Genomic DNA, 22,203 nt, shown 5'->3' with positions numbered 1-22,203 from the left:
ATATTTTGCACAGACAACTAGTATGTATAGTGTGCCCAGTACAGGAGGAGTGTTTTCTACAGTGACACTGATTTAATAGAATTCCTAGGGAGTTTTGATCCATATCTACAAAGGCAATGGGTAAGAAAACGAAGAAAAATGAAATGCAGATGAGAAAATGGAATGTTATATATGGTAAAGAAACAGACACTGGCTTAATGACATCTAGGAAACACTTCTAACCAAGCTCCAGGATTCCAGAGTGTTAATCTCATTTGTTTCATATTATTATCCAACTGCTAACTCCTGGACCCTTGTGGAATCACAGAAATTCATGTCAGATACTGAATCAGGTTAGAAATTTAAATTCATTATTGAAACACAGTTCCAGTTTCTTATTTGAACTTGGTTGCAATTTACTGCACTGAATTACTGCTTTGCCAAATTATCTTTTCAAGAGTTGCTTGTCATTGTGCTGCTGAAGTAGTCCAGGTTTTTCCATAAAGCCTGAAAATGTATATATTTGCAGCAGGGATTACCATTCCTGCCAGTGGAATCCTAGTAGTTTTGGCTAATTGTAACATGGCTGTAAATATGTCATTTCCATGGAAATTAATTTAGTCACAGGAATTTTTGTCTTTTTTTTTAATATTAATGGCTTAGCTTAACATGCTTGCCAGACACATGCACAGTTCAAAGAAAAACTTAATTAACATTAGAGTAGATTATTTATACTGAACTGCTCAGTATATGTACGAATGGATTTTGGGGATGAAGCAGGAACTGCTTGACTGTCTCTCTTGGATTTGTGCTGTTGGTAGATATAGAAAAACCTCCCTTAGCTCAAATAAGATGTGTACTGTTAAGATCTTGCCCTGTTAGACCCTGGTGGTAATATTTTAATAACTTCATGCAATTTTTCAAAAAGTTTTAATCAAATAGTTCCTTAGGCTGTTTATGTAAGTTTAAAATACTTTTTAAAAAATAACTATTCTTGTAATATTATTCTAGGGAGGGATAATGTTGATGTCATATTTCCAGATCCAAACTTGTACAGACAGTTTTAGTACTGACCCTGTATTTTAATCTTCTTGTGTTTTTACTTATTTTTTCCCCATATGAGATTAATAGTATTCAAGTCATGGTGTGTTTGTTTGTTTGCTTGTTTTTCCTGTTGCCAGTGTACTCTGAGTTTAAATTCAGTCTTTATATAGTCTTTGTCTAGAAGTGTCTTTGGTGTTGTTTTGTTTGTTTGTTTTGAGCTTGTGTTTTGTTTGTTTGGTTTGGTTGTTTGTTTTAAGTATTTGAAAGTGCCATACGTGAATCTTAAGCAAGAAATCCAGAGACACCTACTATCATGCAATTAATCTAAGAACTGGAGGATTCACAGTAGTAATATTAAATTAATTAAACATTATTAACTTTCATTTTAGGAATAACCTTATTGGCACACCAGGGCAATTTTTCTACTTGTTAAGAATTGGCGTGTGAGTCTAGTGCCAAGAATCTGGAGTCTCCTTGTTCTTTAAACATACTCCCGTGTTCCTCTCTTTGATAATTTTTAGATGTATTTGAGGTGCCTCATGCCTGTTGAGATCAAAATAGGCACCTGCCTATACTAGAAAAATGCTGCTGTTTGCTCCCTGTTGGTATGCAGTGGGTCCAAGGCAGCAAGGTAACAGTAAATTGTTTCTAAGAAATTAAGTGTATTTGCATTAATTTTGAGACTGTTGTCACAAGGTTTATCAGAAGTTATTTACCCATGCAGTTGAACTGACCTAAATAGTCATATCAGCTAAATGATAGAAATTATTCATCTGATGCAACTGCATATGATATTTTTAAAATACAGTATACAGAGATTTCAAAGTACTAAGGAAATGTCAATTTGAATTGCTTCGTTACCTAGGAGGATGAGGAAACATTGAAATGGAAGATAAAACTGATTCTTAGTATACTGTTTAAGAAACATCTAGTATTCATATCAGAAAATCAGATTTGACAATTGAGTGAAACAGTAGATGTTAGAAATGTAGGTAACCTTGTTTCTGCATATACCCAAAGTTTTCGTGTATGTTAGCCAAGCATAACTCAGTACAAATTTGCAGCTATCACTTTCCTTCCTTGAAGTGTTCTGACATGTTTATCATTTAGCTGGACTACCTGTGTTTTTGGTCAGTACCTCTTTTTTAATAATGAGAATGGTCAAGCATTGCATTGTGAGTGGTATTGTGCTGCTGGCCTCCATAATCATGATAAAATAAAATCCGTGTTCTGAATGGGTTACCTTTTTACTACTTGCCTTATGGGGACCTGGGTTTTTTTGCTCACTAGCTGATTGCTCATATGAATGTAAAAATACAGAATATAACAGAATCTATCAGTAGATTTTTAAGTCATATTATACTCATATTCAAAACGCGACTGCAAAGCTTTTTAATTTACAATTATGTATTATTTTTAATGCAATGCATGTTTTTGTGTCTTTCTAGGTATGGCATGAACTGCCTCATTCAGTTTGAGGATTTTGCTAATGCTAATGCATTCCGCCTCCTGCATAAGTACCGTAACAAGTATTGCACTTTCAATGATGACATTCAAGGTAACAGACTGCTTCTCTTCTCTTCACTCTTGTTAGGCTGACAACCCAGAAAGATCTTAATTGAGGTACCAGAGGGGGAAAAATATATATATATATATATATATCTGTCAGCTTTCCTGTGATATTTGAAGATGTTCAGTACAGGTCACATTTTGCCTTGAGTTTCCTCAGCATGGGTTTCTGGTGAGCTATCTTTGCCCTTAACCTTTCCCTTCTCATTTATGCCTCATGCTTTATTTAGATGCTCAGTCTTCAGGGGTTGTTTTTTCATAGTTTAGTATGCGAATGGCTTTCCCATATAAAATATTCACGTCAGATCTTTGGGAAAATGTCAAAGCTCAAGCCTGGACTGTGCTTCCCTCCGTTTTCTTGTCGCTGCAGTGAGAACTGCTGCACTGTTTCTGTGTGCAGCAGAGCTTGCTTGATAAATGTCAAACTTTATTTCAGTTCTTAAACTGACAACTCAGTTAAATATCCTACTGACTTTCTTTGCAGTCTCAGGGCTGCATTCGCTTTTAGAGGGAAGTTGTCTCCCTGACTCTGCTTTTCCATCTGAATCATTTGCAGCAGCTGGCAAAAGGAAAAGATTGAGGGTGGGAAATGTCAGCAAGGGGGATTCCCCCAGTGCTGGCTCTAGTCAGGCTTCTTGTCCCTTCCCTCCCAAGAAGAAAGACACACAGGTCTGATGCAATGGATGCTGCTCCTTGGGTTGCTCTATTTCCTGCCAGGTAGATAGCACTGGAAAATAACTTTCTCTAGGGCAGTAAGTGCACTGGCTCCCATCCTTGCAGGGAGACTGAAGTCAGAAGAACTGCTGGAGAGAGGTTCCCAAGGAGGGTCCTGGATGCTCAGCTGCCTCTTTACCCCCCTCATGTTTCTTTGTGTTGTCACCTCAGCATCAAAAAAGGGAAGTTTATCCATCTTCATTTCTGACAGTTTGCAGTGACACTTCAAGCCGAGCATTAGGAGCTTGAGTTTTCCAGAAGTTGTTCTTGAGTCATTCTCAGGACCTAGGTCATATTTCAGGGACTAAATGCATGGTGGTGGATTCAAATAGCCCTTGTCTTTGTGGTGTCAGGGATTTGGCTACCCACAGGAACTATGTTTCTGTTACGAGCCTGGCTGAGTTTTATTCCTGCGTCTGAAACGCATTATGAAGGACAAACTCCCAGATGGAAAATAAACTAATTATAAAATGTCATTTCCCTTTGTAAGAAGCATGGTGCCACTTACCCTGCAGGTCTGAGTGTAGCCATGGCTACAGCAGACCAAACAGTGTCTGGAAGTTTCCCTAGTTGTTTAGAGACCCATCTCCCACAGGGAGTTCTCTTTCCTTGCAGGATGAAGGTACTCACCCCAAATCAGAAAGATTCAACTAGAATGTAGTCTTGAAGAAATGGAAGGGAAGCTTTTCAACAAAATGGTTGTCATAGCAGCTGTCTGTCTTCCTCAGAAGTATAGCCACATGCAGTCTTTTATTCAGTTTCTGCAATCTGATTTGTGTTTGTGGGTCTTTTCATATTTTCATAAATGACGTCCGGGAGTTTGGGGTGATCTCCATCCTTAATGCTTGTGTAGCTTCCAAGAGGCGAAAGCAGATGCATTTAGCCTGCTCTTATCTCAGTCATTTGTCATCATATCCCCATAAATACCTTCAGTATCTCTTTTGTGTAGGATATCATCTTCCCCTATAATGTGGCAGTGGAATAACAGCTCAAATATAGATCCAGTGATCTCCTTTCTGTTCCAGCTCTGTAAACCCTAAGGATCTTTCACCTGACAACTTTAATGAGGATAGATGGTGCTAACTTCTTTAGCAATACTTAGAGATTTTCAGTTTCTAAATAGCATGATTTTTTCCAAGCTGCTTGAAAGAGTGGTCTCCTCTGTATGCAAGTCCTATTTTCTGCCCCTAGGGCTGTACAATCAAAAAGTAGCATCAAACCAAGAAAAGCAAACAAACACATAGTTGCTTCTGATTTGCCATCATCTTCTGAAGATAGTTCTTACTTGATATTTTAAACATAGTTCCTCATATTCCAAAGCTACTTTAAAGATAGAAATTTTTATATGTTTTATGGAATGGCTTGAGGCTTTTTTCACTCCCCTATTTGCAGGGTGTCAGCATGCCTGTAACCGATGCCATTGCAATATGTTTTGGAAACGAAGTGTCTGCCAGAACACTGATCTTCTAAAACCACTAAAGACTGGCCTTCAAGGGTCATCTATAGAGATATTCATGAATTTCTGGAGATAGTTTTACCTCCATACCTGCTACAGCACAGTCACATCCTCTACTTTGGAAAAAGCTTTGTAACTTTTTCTACGTCCCCTTTCTTTTCTCACAGAATTGGGAACAAGGGTGAACAGGGTTCTGACCAACTGCTATAAATCCGTATTGGAATGAAAATTGCTCTTATTTTATCATTCTAGAAATCATCTTGGTTTTCAGCTGGGCAGTGAATTTTTTGCCTCTGCAATTATGATAATTTCTTCATATTTATATTTTCAAATTATTTTTTTACAAACACAATAGCAATAATGTTGCTTTAGGGAGAAAATATTCTCTTTTTTCCTTGGATTCTTGTTTGGTTCAGTTCTGACCACAAATAGGCTTGCTTCCTTTTTTACTTTTCCTCTCTGAAACATGCAGAAAATGATTTATTGAAATGAAAATCAGTGAAAGCCTGGAGTTCAAAACAAATACTTTTATCTAGTTCTTTCTAACTATTAGAGAGAATTTACCAAAACTGTGGAGTTTTTTATAATAATTTCCAATATGGGAGAAATATTAACTGATGTTGTAATGTCAGGCTTCACATTTAGAAATACCTGAATTAGATCGGGTTGCTAGCTTTGATCATCTCCAATATATTTAGGAAGGAGGACTCGTAAGGACAGGGTGGAATTTTCTTTTAAGTTACAAGATGTGTTGGGTTTTTTTCTCTTCAACCCCTGTTGTGGAATGGATCAATTCCGAAGAAGAGTTGGGGCTTGTGTCGCCACAACTGTTCGTAAGGATGGAGGATGTTCTCTGATTGATCACCCCTGGAAAGAGGTGGGGTGGAGATTCACTGTTTAGGAGGCTGAAAATCCCTTTGGAGAAACTAACCTGTTCCCTTCTGTGCTGCAGGGGCATTAGACAGATCTTGTAAGATGGGTTAAAGAAGAATTCCAAGTCCAGGATTGCAGTGCTCATGGGTGCGATGGGCTTGGGCCATACCTGCCCGCCCCTTGTCAAACCCAGCTGTAGTAGAACAGGGTCCCTTTCCACACCCATCGCACTTTTGGCGTGTCTGTTGAAAGAGTTTTTGCTACTCAAGCACGGTCATTGGCTTAACGCAAATTTGCACGTTTTGGGAGCCACGCATTTGTTTTACAGGGGTCTCTCAGCACCCGTCACATGGTAGCTGGTTGCAGTCATTGCTGACGTGGGTAAATTTGAGATACTGGCATAAGTTTGATTTTTTCCCCACCCCTGTACTTCAAAATTGCCTCAGTGGAAAATGACAAACTTCTGCAGTATAAGCCAATCCACATAAAATACGTGTTTCTCTATGTGATAATACTGTAAGCTTTTATTCTAGTGTTATAGCTCTGTTTCATTGTGCCCACAGTTGCTCTCCCCTGTTATAGGAACAGAGCCTGTATTTTATGCCAACGAAAATATTTACATGGAGAGATTGCCCTGGATTGGAATTAATTTCAGTATCCATCACGACCTTAGATGTCATTAGTTTTTAACAGCTGTGCTGTTTAATTGCATCAAAATTTTATTAAATGAAACAGACTTAAAATAAAAATGCAGAGCACGTATAATTTAAGATTGTTATTCCATCTTACATGTGTGGTTTGATTTAAAATATATGTTAAATGTACAGCAGACTGCTATTTAAATAATTAGGAAAATTATACCTGGAAGTTATGTTATGATCAATTTTATGTTCAGTCAGTGAAGTTCTCAGAAATCATAATTTATCTGTCACTAGCATTCTCATTTTTAAGACTTAATTCTTTTTAACGGTAACATCAGAAATAACACTTTTGGTACTTGGAAATTCCAGTTCTTGAAAGCAAATTGTAAAGAGGTTTGGGGTTTGTTGTTGTGGTTGCAATGGGCATGGGGCTTCCAATTCATTCTCTGTTCAAGAATTTGGAAGATGCAGAGTTGAATGACGTGGAATAGCTCATATGTTGATACATATCACAAAATCTGATATTATGTGCAAACTGTAGAAAATCTTTTTCATTATATGAGGTGACATTTGCTTCCTTGTGAAACAGACATTGGAATTTTAAAAATAAAATAATAAAAAAATATTATTAATCCAAATATTGTAGGGTTATTTGAAGACTATTTTTCTTCCAGTGTATTCAGGACATCACCTGTCCATTACACAGTGGAAAATTTACATTGAAATCGGTATGTTTTCCAGTGTATTCCCCACTGTAGCTTTTGTATACTTTTCCACACATCATAAAAGTATGTGTATATACAAGTGTTCATCTGTTTAATTTTTTCCTCATTATAGTTAAAAAAAATCTAAAACAATTCTGATCGTGGGAGCTCCCATCTCCTAAAAAAAGGGTCTTTTGAACAGCCCACAGCCATAGCATTTGCCTTCTTAGCAACTGAGATAGCACCTTTTAGACAGGATCTTTACTCTCACCTTTTTTCCCAGTAAGTGTAGGAGAGGGATTCTTTTTTTTCCTGGCACTCTATGCAGTGTTATTTGGAAGACTTTCTGTCTTAACATGTGATTACTATTATGCTGCATATTGAGAAATATGAAGTTTACCACTTCCTAATCTTTTAGTCCAGAATGAATAGCTCAGATTTTAGGACGCGCTGCAGAAATTCTTCTGCTCATCTTGTTCACTAGCTTTTTAAGATGAGGTAAGGTAAATGATGGAAAGGGACCACTAATACGTGATTACATGTCTTATTTTTTGAAACTTTAAATCATGGACAAATGCTTCAGTGACATGAGTCATTTTTGCTAATTTAAATGAAACTATGTCAAATAAAAATGACGTTCTCGTTCCTCATGTTTTGGGGTTTTTTTCTCCCTTTTATTCTTCAACTGTTGCATCTGCTGAAAGAAGACTCTGTGCTCCAAAGCATTTATAATGTGCCAGCCCCAAAAGGCCATGGTCTCTAGGATTTCCTTTGACATATTCATGCTCAGTTATACAGTTTACAGTAACAAGTAAGGCTAAAGAATCTTGGACAGAAAAGAAAGACTTGATAAAGAATAATGTACTTTGAAATTTCACATCTACAGATATGACTTACCTTCCTAGAAAGCTATTATGAAGTGTTTGCTTTCACAGCAGGTGACACTGCTTTAGAAAAATATCTACCATTGTTAAAGTTCTTGTGGTTATTCTTCCTTAAATTTGGGGAAAATAGAATCTGTTTTCAAAATCATGTCTGTGAACAGTGTCTGTATTATTCTGCAGAGAAGAGATTTAACCTGTGCTGTGTGGGAGAGGAAGGTGAAGCCATTTCTCTCCTTTCTGTAGTGATGACAGTAGGAAAAGCAGCGAAATTCTGTCTCTGCTTCGTAATGTCTGCGAGAAGTGGTGAGGCTTTGGCAGTTGGATGTGAATTGCATTTTGATTCTTTTCAAAAACCGGAGTCAGTATTCAGGGTGAAATTTAAGGTCATGCCGTTAGTCAGAGCGGTTCCGGTTAAACAGATCTGCTATTCACGCTGGCGGTGCCCCCCTTTCAATAGGAAGGAATCAGGGAAGCTGCTGACGAGGAGTGATGACAGCCGCTGCCAGCAGCAGTGATAGTGGATTCTATAATCTAATAAACTGGGTTATTATGCTTTTTAGAGTCAAATGGCTGAATAAAAGCCACGTGGAGTACTTTTAAAGTACCATTTTAGAGCAGTTCTTTAGAGCAGTTTAGTGCAGATTGAGATTCATTAAAAAAGCAATATTTAAAGTCCTCGTCTATTGCTCTTATCACCTTCATTCAGAATCACCTTCGTAATGAACATACAGGTAATGATAGTTCACATCCCATACAAATAATCAATGCAAAATGTTACTGACATTCAATGTAGTATTTAATTCAATTTTTGTATCTCCCGTCTTTTTCCTTACAACAGAAGATATATAGACTTTGTAAAAGTATCCCAAGTGGTCATACATAATCCTGGCCCATTTTTATGGCTAACAAACTTAGCAGCAGCACCTCAGCCATGAAGATAAACAGGATCCCAGCATTCCCATTCGTTATAAATCTACAGTGTTTTCATTTTGTCTCCATCACCAAAAAGTGTCTTGAAGAGCAGCTTTCCCGGCTGAGAAGTCCTCTGCAGAGGGCAGGGTGCTGTGGTGGCCACAGCCTCTGCTGGCAGGGGCAGGAGGCAGAACCTGAGAGTGCTCCAGCTCAGCTTTCCTTGCCAGAAGAGCAGCTCCTGATGGTCTTAGGAACAAGCCATGTTATGTAGGCTTCCTCTTCCTCCCCTGCAAGAACAGCTGTGTAACATAAAACAGAAGAAAGCATTTGGCATCCATCTTTTTTTTATTGCCGGTTATGAGGATTGTTTGGTAGAGTACCAAGGGAAACAGAGAGTGCGGTCTGACTTGTCTCTTCTGCCATTTTTGGTCTTTGCCAATTTGGCATTAGCCAGAGGAAGACTTAATTTCATCAGGGGAAGAAACAAGCTGGCTCTTGGATACTGTGGGGTGGAAGTGTGTCAGCCCGACAGTTGTTGTTCCCAAAGCCATGCCTCCGAGGAGCCATTTTTAGATATTTATTTTTTTTTATTCAGAAATGAGGTAGAAGAAAGTAAATGATCTCAACTCTCAGAACAAGTCATAAAAATGACTAAATAACTAAAAATGACAAATCTGTATGGTCTAAACATTAAGTGGGCTAAGAACAAGGTGTCCTGTGTTTCTGATGATTGAAAAGTCATAATTAAAAGCACGTAACAAACTTTTTAGTTCTAAGGACACATTTTTTTGAAATGTTCAGGTGGAATTACTTCAAAAAGTGAGTTTCTAAGGGGCACTCTAACTTAAAAATGTGTTCTTAAATTTTGCTAAGGGTTACCTTTTATTTTGGAAGAAGTAACCATTCATGAAACTCAGATGACCCTACTTATAAACCACATATTCAAACCCAGCCTTCAACACCCAAGTGATGTCTGTTAAGGAGAGATCTACCCAGTACCAAGCTTCTCACTACTTCTGCTCTTTTATTTCCTTAGCTACATGAATTTGAAACGTAATTGTGTGTGCCTCCAATATGAATACCTGTTCTGAGCATCTTCTTGAGTTTAATGTAGAGATTACGACTATTTGAGCTTTAAGCTTCACATTGCTTGTGGGAAGGTAGACTTGTGAATAACAAAAGTGCATCCTTCAGGGGAGCTGCATGTTGTGCAGATGCTGGGCCAAGAGCTTTTGGAGGGCTGGTCACACCTATTTCACACTTTTTTTGAAGGAAAAATCAGCAGCAATGTGACTCCTCCTCTCATAAGCAACCAGGTGGCTTGTAGACATTCGCAGTTAGGGCTGTGGTGATCAGGAACAGGATTGTAGGATCCAGCAGATCTCCTTGCGAGTTCTTGCAGGCTTCTCAAAATCACTTTTGGCCTCATCTTTGGTTTCCTTAGGTCAGTCAATGGCAGATCTTTAGTCTCCTTGGGTCAGTCAATGGCAGCCACTGTCTGGAGAAGGAGGAGTTCGGTTCTTATTCCCAGAACTGAACAAGGGGTACATCTCAATTTTTCCACTTTCAATACCTAATCATTAGTAGCTGATACAGTTTTTTCAGTCCTGATGAAATCAATGCTGTCTGCTATCCCTTTTTCAGAATCTCCTCTAAAAGGACACATTGAGCACAACTTTTTGATGGCATCATCTACCTCACTACCATATCCCTTGCACAGGATGTCTTTATAGTTTCTGTGAACATGTTGAAAACTGATGTACTTTCCCAGATTTTTTTCTGATATTTACTGGATACAAGTTCCTTGCAGGAATAAGGAGTTTGAGTCTTTTTTTGGTCCACCTTGTGCCTGGGCTTCGGTGACAATTTTCATTTGTGGAAAATACAAGCATGTTACCTGAAGTCAGTAACCCATGAAAGAAGGGCTTCCCCCTCCAGCAGGCTTTGTGGGCAGGAGTAACTGGTCTTTGGATCAGAAAAGCAAGATATCAGTTCCTGGTGATCAAATCCAATTTTATTCAGTGTGACAGAAGCTGATAGCTAGACTTGGCAGCACTGCAGGGTTGTTTATAGATTTGGGTGCTACAATTTAAGAAAGGTAAGAAACAAATGGGTAAAGTCCAGAGGAGAGAAATAAGTGATAAGTGTTTTAGAAAATGTAACTCTGAAAGAGGGCGAGAATTGGGATTGTTCCAGATAAGAAAAGCAGGTTGGGACACAGTCCTCAAGTATAATACACATTTTGTTGCAAAGAGAAATAAATAAATAAAAAAAAAAAGGTTTTCAACAAAAAAGTGTATTGAAACACTGGAATAGCGTTCTGAGGATATCATAGGAGTATTTAAAAAGGGATGTTAGGAATGAGTTAGACAAAGATCTGTGAGAAATCACAGAGATATGGTTGATCCTGCTGTTATGAACAGACTGCTTGAGATCCCTTTATTGCCCTACTTTTTATTAATAGATGTTTCTCACAATGAGAACCAAAATCCTTCCATTCATGGACAGTCAGGTGTCTCAGTCTTTGTGGTTCTGATTTGGAGAAGAAAGGCCTCCCCAGGATAAATCATAAAACTAAATGTCAGCTTTTTTCCCTGTGTGGCATGACTCAAAGATAGATTTAAAAGGTACTTCTAATGTTTCAGACACTAGTAAGCGGGAACCCCCTTCGCAGTGGACTGGGGTACTGAGGGCTTTTGGATGCGGTAGGACTGTGGGTGTCTTAAATAAGCTGGCCTTACTGAACTGAAAGTCAGCTCACTTGGCTTCTTTGTAAATGTTCGCGCTTTGCTCTTCTACACTGACAGCCTCCCCATGAGAAATAAAGTTTTATTGTAGTCTTGTGTTTTACTATATTAGAAGTATATCTATGTGAAGAATGAGACCAGTATCTTAATTTTCAGTATCTGGAGTCCTTCAAAATACTTCTGTCTGGGCTCTATCAACTTTTCCTTCTGAAATAGGTAATAAGCAGATTATTTTGTAATAGTTCGAATGCCCCAGCCGTTATGGCCATCCAGTAGAATCAACCAATCACGTTTTACTAAATGTTACTCTGAAGATATTCCCATATACATTTAAGCTTTATGAGAACAAAGAAGAGCAAACTCCAGTTCCAGTGAGCTTTTTGTTACTGCCCTAAGTACTTGTATCTTTTAGCTGAAAGATGCTGTGTAATTTTAAAATTTAATATTTAATGCTTTGTAATTGTTTCCAGAATAGCTATATATATATATATATATATATATATATATATATATATATATATACTTTTTTTTTTTTTTTTTAATTTCAGGAACTGCATCTGTGGCTGTTGCAGGTCTCCTTGCAGCTCTGCGTATCACCAAGAACAGGTTATCAGATCACACAGTGTTGTTCCAGGGAGCTGGAGAAGTATGTATTTTCATATATCAGGAAAAATTGTAGTGAAGAATTTTCTTAATGTTTAATCAAGTTATATGTATCCAGTTGACAAGAATCTTAAATGGGTAGAATGATCACTAACACTTGCTGAAAGTTGGTTCTTAATTCAAATACAAACTTACAGAAAAATCTCTGGTCAAGCCTCATATTCTTCATAATAAATTTTGTTGAGCACTGTTTTTCAAACTTGATGGTTTAGCTCTTCAGCTGTAAATTGTTGAACTGGTCTCAATATAAATGAACAAAGCACTTTGGAAAGATGAGGAAATATATCAGGCCACCAAAGAGAAATGAAACAAAATGAAACAAATGACTCTCAGAGTCACTATTATGTAGTAAGAAACAGTGCCTCTTTGATTTTTCCTGTCATTAAATACAGTTTTTCAGTATTCTGCATGTCAAGCTCATCCATTTCTGAAGATTTTTATGTGCCTTATTTTTTGATACTAAATTTTCAGTATAAATTTCTAAGCCACTGACGCACAAGAGAAGGTTGTATTTATCTACAGTGTGGCTACGTGTCATCTTTTGTATGAAGTCTACAACCTTCATGGTCACCAGACCCCACTATAGGTGCAATATACTAATCCAGTGTTGTGTGGTCCATATATCTTTAATTTGATTCAATATTTGGTGCTACTGAGATCAGGTGTGTAGTTTTTTGGAATGACTTGCATCCATGTCTGGCATGTCAGTGGCTTTGTACATCAAGACTGTCCATCTCTGAAGTTCCTTACCCTGGTTTTGCTCCACAGACAGGTGAATCCATAGCCTAATGTTTTGTTGTCGTGAGTATTGTCAGTGTGCCTGTTTCTGCAAAGAGGTAAAGGTAGACATCATCCCTGCTGTGGGAGCTCATTCCTAGTAAAACTACTTACTTCTTAACGAAAAAGGGGAATCTCACTTGATTCTCAGTGAAACTGAATAACAGAGAGCCAGAAACAGGATAAACCCCATAAATATGTACATGAGTTGATAATCAGAAAGAGTGAGTGGTTTGTTGGCTTGTTTCGTTGCCTGTTTTCAATCTGTACCTGTATGACATTTGATCCTTTGGATGAAATACCATAAAATGCAGTAAGAATGATACATGTTTCAGCAAAATACTGATAAGTGAATTTTTCTTGCCCATGCTTTCACTGGGAGCACAGCCAAGTCTAGAGTTACAAAACACAAGAAGGAGACTTACCTTCTTGATGGACATTTTAAGAAAGATAACGGGCAAAAAATCTTTTAGGACTGTGTTTTACTTTCTGTCATGCGGACTGTGGTTTCCTTTGGTCTAATTTACAAAAAAAATATGATGAACAAAACAAAACTTCAAAGAAGAAAAAATAATGTATGTGTTCTGAGATTATTATGTGGAATAAGTGTTTTTGCATTTTTCATTAAAGTTTAAACATTTTTTTATGCTATCCATACTGAAGATGCCATCCTAGGATTTATCTATACTGTAATTTATCTATATGATCTAAGATTTATCTGTACTGTTATCTACACTATGGTTTTTAATTACCAAATGGTAGCAACCATTCATTAGTGTTCACTTTATGAAAAAAAAAAAATATACAGTTTTATTCTCAAATAAATTAAGAAACTTTTCTAAAACAGTGGGTAGAGGAAACTAGTGGCCAGGAGATTTCTTTCATTTCTAGTTTTATATACTACTTTTCTTCTCTTTCCTTCAGGCTGCACTGGGGATAGCAAACCTCATTGTTATGGCTATGCAAAAAGAAGGGGTATCGAAAGAGGAAGCTATCAAAAGGATATGGATGGTTGATTCAAAGGGATTAATAGTGAAGGTAATACAAGTTTCTCATTCCTTTAAATGTCATGATAATTATTTGCAGTCTGTAGATAAAGGCAAGAACGTATTCTTTGTAAAAGCAACTAAAGCAATTTCTCTCTCTTGACAAAGCAAGCTGTTTTCTAGAGTGTATTAAATGAACGACAGACTCCCATGTTACTTCACGGGGGCTGTGATTGTGCCTGGAGTTCCTGCACATTTTCATTAGGGATGAGCACATAATGAAGAGAATTTTTCAGCAGTTCATTAAAAATTGTGTAAGGAAAGAAATGTTCAACTTGTGGGTTTAATATTTCCTGTGTTAACGCGACTATTATTTGTTAGCACAATCTTGCACGAAGATGTATAGATACGTTATTAGGATAGCATTCAAGTTTTTTTTAGAAGGAACAAAAATATTTTTAAAGAGAATATTTTCCTGGTGTTGCAAGCATGTCATCCTTCTGCAACTGCAAAAACTGAGAAATATTGCCTCCAACAGCTTCTATGCACAGTGATGTAGCTCATGTTGCAGATGTTGTGGTCTGCAGTGCTATCAACACTGGTCAGAATTTGAAGCTGCTGAGAGACTTCATCAGTCACCCTTACCTCATTCCTTCCACGTGCCAAAATAAAGAAACATATGAATTCCATGTGCCAGAATAAAGAAACTGGTGTGTTTTAAAAGGTGGTTATGTATTTAATAGTTTGCGAGCTACTTAAAAGAAACGGGTGTGAGGCCAGTTGGCTTTGGTTTTTCACCTTGCATGTTGGTTAGCGGTGGTTATGGTCACCTTTGTTGGTACTGAATGCTTGTGCAAAGTTCTTAGCGGTCTAATATTTGGGATCTTTTACAGTTCACATACCTTTGCATCAGGAGGATGCATTCTACAGTCAGTACCTGTCTTGGTTTATTGAGCAGCATCACAGCACCTTTCACTCATTCTGTTGAAGGAAAAATAGTAGGATCATAGGCATTGAGATGTGAGAGTATTCCAAAGGTCATCTTGGACATTCCTTGCCAGAAGGCACAAAAGTAGCCTGATCAGATACCCAAGAATTCTGGTCCTTGCTACTATCTAAGACACAGAATTTTTTACCGTGTTTTTTTGTTTATTTGCTTGTTTTAATGAGTGCTTTTTATACTTTTGGTGTTCACCTAATAATATTAAAGTGGTTTTGCGTCCAAACACAGATGACTGAAGGCGTGTGTATCTTCTGTGGCTGTTGAAACCTAGAGGTTGCCTGAGAAGAATGGTGTGTTGCACAGTTCCATCCACCGTAGAGACTGGGATTATCAAATAATACAATTGAACTACAATCACCTCCTGGTACTGTTAAGGAAACAGTCTGACGGGGCCAGAATTATAGGAGGTTCACAGCCCTGAAGCAGTGAAACAGGTCTTGGCTGCATGTGTATCCAGCCAAGGTGGATAACCAGCCTTTTTCTCTCCTGCTCATTTCTTCTTCCGGCTTCTTTTACACCTCTCCCTGCTAATTTGCTATTCAGCCAAGAAGCCAGGTTGTTGCTCTTGGTACGCAGAGACACATTCCTTTCACAGTTTCTAAATTTTTAGTGACTCGGTGACTGTATTCTTTCCTCACCGCCTTCTAGTTTCAGTGCCCTCAAGCAGGGCCAAAACCCATCAGCATCTCACACAGCCTTGAAGTTCCTTTCCTCTGCTTATTCTTCTTGTTGGGGATTTAATTTGGGCTTTATCCAAAAATCAGTCCACTGAATTTCATGTCCTGCCCGGAGTATATTTGTGAACTGCTCGTGATAGCCAGACATAACAGCTGTCTGAATTAGATTAGGGCTGAATTTGTGGCCAGATGTTGACGCAAGCAGCGGGAGCTGTCGGTGCACGTTTCAGGTCGTTGCTGGTGTTCCTGGAAGGCCCGGGAGCACCAGAATTCCCATCTGGCCATCCTGGGGGGGCTGGAGAATGGGTGGGTGCTGTGGTGTGTTGGAGTGCAGAGCCCGCCGGACCTAGAAGCTGGAGATAGCTCAGTGTGAGGCCTGAGCCGGGCATAAGGAAATGTGTCCATGGTGTAGGGCTCTGCAAGTCCTCTCTTGGCTTTCTTCTGCAGCTAAATGTTTGCCCTAAAAAGTGTAAAAAAAATTTAAAACTGCCCCTCCCTCCCCTTCCTTAAAACAGAAAAGAGAATACAGTGTAAGCCTCTTGAAGCTTGATTTAACTTCTGGGAAGTCATATATATAGCAAATATAGCAGGTAAATAACTAAGCTATTCCTGGTTCCTTTTTTCTGGCTGTAGTTTAGGTCCACTTAGGAAATTATTTTGGCTTTAGCTGATTGCAGAAAAGTGCTGCAAGCCTTGAAGGCCTTTCCAAATTTTTACAAATGAAATAAGAGAAGTAAAATTAGAAGTATTTGTGAGAAAACTGTATAATGGAAAGGACTCCGCTGTTAGAAATATTATTATTGCAAAGATGAGATTTGCCAAGCCATGGCATAGATCACCAGTTAACCAATTTTTGCATGTACTATACTGACTTTTATTTCTTAGCACTAAGGAGGTGTATCAACGGAAACCTATTCAAAAAGAGTCCCTTTAAATTTGCTCCACCAAAAACTGCTTGATCAAAAGAATTTTACTGGAAGCAGGGAGACCTTTTCAGTTCTAGAAATATTCTCATCTGTTGCTTTAGCAGTATAGTATGAGAAATAACAGGATCTCTGAAAACTCGGTGATTACTTTGTCCAGCTACACTAATTTTAACATCATTTGTATTCTATGCTGCCCTTTGATCATTAATTTTGCAATGCAAAATAGATTTAAACATTGTTTATCCTTTCATCTGCTTTCCTTAATATTTCGACTAGTACAAACAAAAGAAAAATAACCTTGGAACTTCTGTTGACCTGACTGCAAACAGTTTCCATCTTTTTCTTCTTCCCCCACCCACAAAAGCTGCCACGAAGTCACTTATCAGGCTTTTGTAGATGATTTTTCCTTTGTGGCTTTTTAATTGTAGTTCAAGTGCAGCTGTGTTTTCATTTGCCTGTTAATATTCTTGTTTTTTTTCCTTGGGAACCATCTTTTTTCATTAAACCAAGTTTGATGACCAACTTCTCTGCTATGTTGTGGTGAAAGAGCTGGTGATTAAGGCTGCTGGTTATACTGTCTATAGCTGTGTTCTGTACTTCTTCCAGAGACCTTGTAATGTTGTTCATATCGGTTTGGGGTTGTTGTGGGTGTGTTTTGGTTGGCTGGTTTGGTTTGTTTGTTGTCTTTTGTTGGTAGTGGTTGTTTGTTCATTCGTTTGCTTTTAATTTGTTCAGTATGCTTTCACATTTTGAAACTATTTTTTCTCCAAAGGTGGATGAGGAAGGTTTGCAGATCATAAGATCATTGGAATTTTGCAACTTGAACTATATGACTTTTTGAAACAGATATTACTCCTCTTGAAATGCCTGTGTTAAGTATCCCAGTGCATTTAGATGGAAGTTTTAATGGTTAATTAAAAGACACTTTTAAAGTTGCTTTTGCACTCTTGTGAACTTGGAGATTATTCACAAGCAGTTGAGACTCATCTTTAATTCTGAATTTTTGAGTTCTGTCACATTGTCACATTCCGTCTGACTGATGAATGGATATTTAACCATATGAACACACCGGTGGGTACTGTCTCCCATACTCCTTTTCTTTCCCATATTCTCAGTGTTCCCGTTTTTTTTTTCTGTTAATCACACAAATATACGTAAATCTGTGATGTGTGCTGAGCACATTTTGTGTCTTCCTTAGAGCTGCCATAGTGTCACGCTTAGCCTATATTAGTGGCCTGATCACCCATGATCTTCAAAGACCGTAAATTCTTTTGTGTCGAGTAGCTGAGAAAAGGCAGAAAGCGATAAACAGTATTGCGATGTTCATGAGGTTCACCATTATCTGAGCATTTTAATAATGCAAATGCTTCTTTTTTCTTTCTTCCTTTTTTTTTTTTTTTTTAAGGCAATACTAAGAACATTAGAGGGTGATAGCCACAATGGTTCTTGGATCTGCATAGGGATGAATGTCATCCTTAATTTTAAAAAGTATGTCAACATGGAGCAATGTTTTTTCGACAGTTTTGTACTCTCTGCTTTCAGGTTTCAGCACAGTAATACTTGTGTCGAATCAAGTGTTTTGTATTTTAAATGTCTATTAGATGCGTGGTCTTATCCCCAGTAAGATTTCACCTGAGTGAAGCCCAAATTGAATGGCAAGCACAAGAACATCAGCTGAGGTCTGATAATTGAAGGCCTCAGAATATCAGTCTTTCTAAGATGAGGACTGAAATAGACCCCAAAAGCTTACCCAATTTCTGTGGTCCTAATTAATTAGAATGGAGATGCCCAGGTAACCCTGTTGATAGTCCTCTACAGTGTTTTCATTTTCCTTCCTCCTTCCTCTACTTGAATATCCCTGGCAAACTGATTTGGAAAAGATCCTTACAACTAATTAACTGGCAATGGATGTGACCCCGATTAAAGTTCGTGGTTTGGTCAAAGCTGGTTACACACATAGTTCAATCTTTGCTTAGAGAATGATGGAAATAAAGGAGGACATCTGGGACTGATAGCAGCATGCCAGTGTCATATAGATGTGGTTGCTCCATTTACAGTCAGCAGAGCTCATATAATAAATGAAAGAGCCTTTAGAGTTCACAATCAAGTTTCTTAATATTGAACTGAATCCCATCATGATGGAATTTTCAAATTTTTTTTAGCAATAGTTGCTTAAAAAAAGTTTGGATTTCATTCTAGGTACTGGTTTAGGATGGTTTATAATGTTTGATACTAATTTTAATGTTAACTTGTGTATACAGCTTAACACTATGTCTACTTTTTCTGCTAACTTTTAATTATTTCTAGCTTTCTTTTTATCAAGTCAATTATTATCGTTACTTTTGTCCTTGATCAGTTAATTTATGGCTAACTGCAACTGGCTAGAACTTTCTGAGCCAAAAAACCACTTTGTGTCTTAGCAAAGATGCAGAGTCTTGGGTATCTCCGAGGCGCCACAATCACTTAAAGCAGTTTCTGCCTTGTTTAACTCCTGTACTCTCCCAGGGAAGCAATCCTTGTTTGCTTTGTCAATTAATCTGTGCAGTTTCATCTTGCGTCTATCTTGTTCTATGTGAAGTATAAGTTTTGCGGAAAGGAAACACATTAATTCGTCTTTGATCCCTTGTGGTATTATTCATACTCAATTGGTAATATATGAAAACAAGTGAGGACAAGGCAAAATGGTGATTAGTGGGGTGTGTTCTAGTAATATCCACATTATTTTCTCTAAAAAAGACACCACCAAAAATCTGAGTATTAAATTAGTTACCATGTAACTGTTTCCTCTTTGACACTGTGTACATTAGATGTACTGATGAGATGGTGAACTAATTTGGATGGTTTATGATTTCCTAATTTGGATGGTTTATGATTTCTTTTGCTCATGCTTTATTATTGAAATGAATTATTGTTTTGCTCCATTTTGTTTTCATTGCTCTGTAGGTTCTTGACTTTCTCTGCTTCTCAGATCTTCTTGAAATCATTGTCTTTATAAACTTTTTCCTGCCTGTTACCCATGTGTACTTGTTTACATGGAATGTGTATTTTGTATACTTTGCACGGCTTACATAAACAGCCTTAATCTTCTAACAATGTGTCTTTAGGTCAACACCAGAACTACATTTCTCACCTAAATTGTGTATTTTACTGCCAACAGATGACATTATCTCCTCGAATTGTGTTGGCAACAAACTATTTATTAACTCCATGTCCAAGTTGCCTTGTCTGGTTTTAATTTGCTGTCTTCAGGTGCTTTAGATGTTAGGTGATGGGCCTGATCAGGAGGCACAGTCACTTCACAATTAGGGACTCCATGTGGGGATTTGAGAGGGACACATGTTTCTGCTTTTTAGTCCCTAAACGAGGCCACACAGGAGTGCCTGTCACCTGCAAGCCCTTGGCTTTCAGTAGCCCCTGACCAGTGAGTCCGTATCCATACCTCCACCTACTTCTTTGGCATTTTGCGACTCCTGGTAAGCAGTACTCTCCTGGAGTTCTGTTTAGGGAGAGTGGTCTGGCTGGTCCCCTCCTTGTACCCTCTCTGTGCCTCTCCCATCCCTTCCCTTCCATATTTCTGGAGGTTTCCCCAGAGAGGTCCCTCAGCTTGTAGTGCCGACTCCAGTCCCTGCCTAGAGCCCTCTAGTTGGTTCACCAACAAGCTTTAGACCATGGTTGTACTTGTGATGAAAGAGATAAGCAGCCATGTAGAGATCATCTCCCAACAGGGAGATGTTCCACCACCTTCTCCCATGACTCTTAACCACATCCTTCTTTCCCCCTGCTTCTTCCTTGGTGCTTTAGCTACTGCCTTTTTTTGTTTATTTTGCTCTTAACTCTGCAATAGGGAACTCACAGGGAAAATGCAAGTAAACCCAAAACATTTGCGGTTGGAAATACTCTACTTACTAATGGGCTGCTTTGCTCTTTGGTCTACAGTTCTCATGTCTTTTGTGGTTCTCACGTCTTCAGTATTTGAGAACCTCAGATGAATTTATTAATCTGTGTACTGATCTTCGTTCTCTTGTTTAAATAAGCCACAGTTGACACAGCCCAGCGGAGGCAAGTGTTTATATAAATAGATTTGCGTCTCCCTGGTTGTGAGATGGGACAAATGCCAGCGCCGCCTCTGATGTGGGACAGTGCAGCCCTCAGGGTGCTGGGGCTGGTTCTCAGCTGCTTCCCAGCTGATGGAAAGAGCAAATTCTGGAGATCTTCCAGCCCTGCCATGAAGCTGCTCTGCTTTCCAGCCCTGCTTCGCGGGGCAGCCGCGGCAGGACCAGCTCAAACAGGCCGTGGCATTAGGCTTCGCATTGGTGGGTTTTGTAAGATCTGCCTCCTGTTCTGTCATACGCCATGTAGATGTCTGCTGTGCAGTCTGGCCTTCTGTTTTTACAGCTGTTTTCTATGAGTTTTCTCAGGGTTTTATTGATGGGCCATTTTTGTTTGTTATCTGAGCTTCAACTTGGTTCCCTAATATGATGGTGTGAGTAACTTTCTGTGGAAATGGTGATGTTAATTTGCTTGAAGCCCAGTCTCAGTATTTCTTTTGCTTCTTGAGCTGTTGATCAGCCACTAAAACAAACAAACAAAAAATAATTAAAAAATCCTTAGACTAAGAACTGCTTTCAGTTCAAATCCAAAATAGAGTAGGTTCTTCATAAAACTGTTAACTACTGAGTCCTGTTACTTCATTTAGCTCCTTGAATTAAAATGTCCTGGTGTCCAAGTGACTATATCTTTCTACTGGTAATAGTAATATATAATACCAACACCCTCATACCCATTAGGGAGTATAGCTGGTTTAGGATTGCCAAGATCTTTCATACATAATGTCACCATCAGAGAATGCTGCTATTGTTTCTTCATCTCCGTACTTCATCTGCTGACTTAACACAGTCCACATTGTAACTCATTTGCTAATAAAGAATTTAGCTCGTATTACTTGCCATCTGAGATACCACGGTGTCTTCTAATATAGCAACATATCTGTTTTCAGGTTGCTTTGTTCTCTTTTGTTCAAATTCAAAATATCCCATAGGCCTCTTGATACAAAATGACACTGTGATAGAGCCAATATTTTTCCCTTGCCTGAAGTAACTTCTGACATTTTCATTTAGTCTTTGGACTTAAGATTTATTTGGGTTTTTTGAGTGTTTTTAACATTCTTCAGCATTCTAGTGAAGGTGTGTTGTACAGTTTATCCAGGCAGCCTGAGCAGGCATTAAGGATGCTGTGCTTGTCTTCCTGGTATTTTAGTATTTAGTTTGGGTTTTTTTTTTAATGAGGTAAACTTCTTACAATGCCCCTAGCAAATTACCTGTTCTATGAAAGATAAGGAAATAATATAAGAATACATAGCATTGCAAGAAGTTGTATAAAATGAAATTTGGTGCTTTTAAAATTTGTTTTGAATGTGAGAATCCATTTAGGAAGTTAAAGCAAGAAGGAAATGTAGCTTCTTTTCCTAAATTTACCATCCTCCTTCTATTTAAAGAATTTGTGTGTTCGTGTCTCCCCCTCTGAATATCTGCACAGGTGTCACAGGGAGCCTGTTAGTTCATCTGTGTATCCAGTGTGAAAGTCTTTCCTTTTGGATCTAGGGAGTGTCACTTGATGGATGAAAGAGGCTTGTTACATATCATAGAAAA

At 38.3% G+C, this 22,203-nt stretch overlaps 1 protein-coding gene across 3 annotated transcripts in view; it reads left to right on the top strand.

Moving 5' to 3' along the window:
* The window catches only part of ME1 (malic enzyme 1), a 167,842-nt gene that overhangs the window by 128,804 nt on the left and 16,835 nt on the right, over nucleotides 1-22,203 (top strand). For all 3 annotated transcript variants that reach the window (XM_065055293.1, XM_065055291.1, NM_001282816.1), the window contains 3 exon segments: nucleotides 2,472-2,581; nucleotides 12,072-12,169; nucleotides 13,888-14,001. In XM_065055293.1, the coding sequence (XP_064911365.1) occupies nucleotides 2,472-2,581; nucleotides 12,072-12,169; nucleotides 13,888-14,001 (322 nt within the window).

This window comes from Columba livia, chromosome 3 (assembly GCF_036013475.1).
Source record: "Columba livia isolate bColLiv1 breed racing homer chromosome 3, bColLiv1.pat.W.v2, whole genome shotgun sequence".
In the NCBI taxonomy this organism is placed as follows: domain Eukaryota; kingdom Metazoa; phylum Chordata; class Aves; order Columbiformes; family Columbidae; genus Columba; species Columba livia.
The sequence above is the reverse complement of the archived record's forward strand: the minus strand, read 5'-3'. Positions and strand labels throughout refer to the sequence as shown.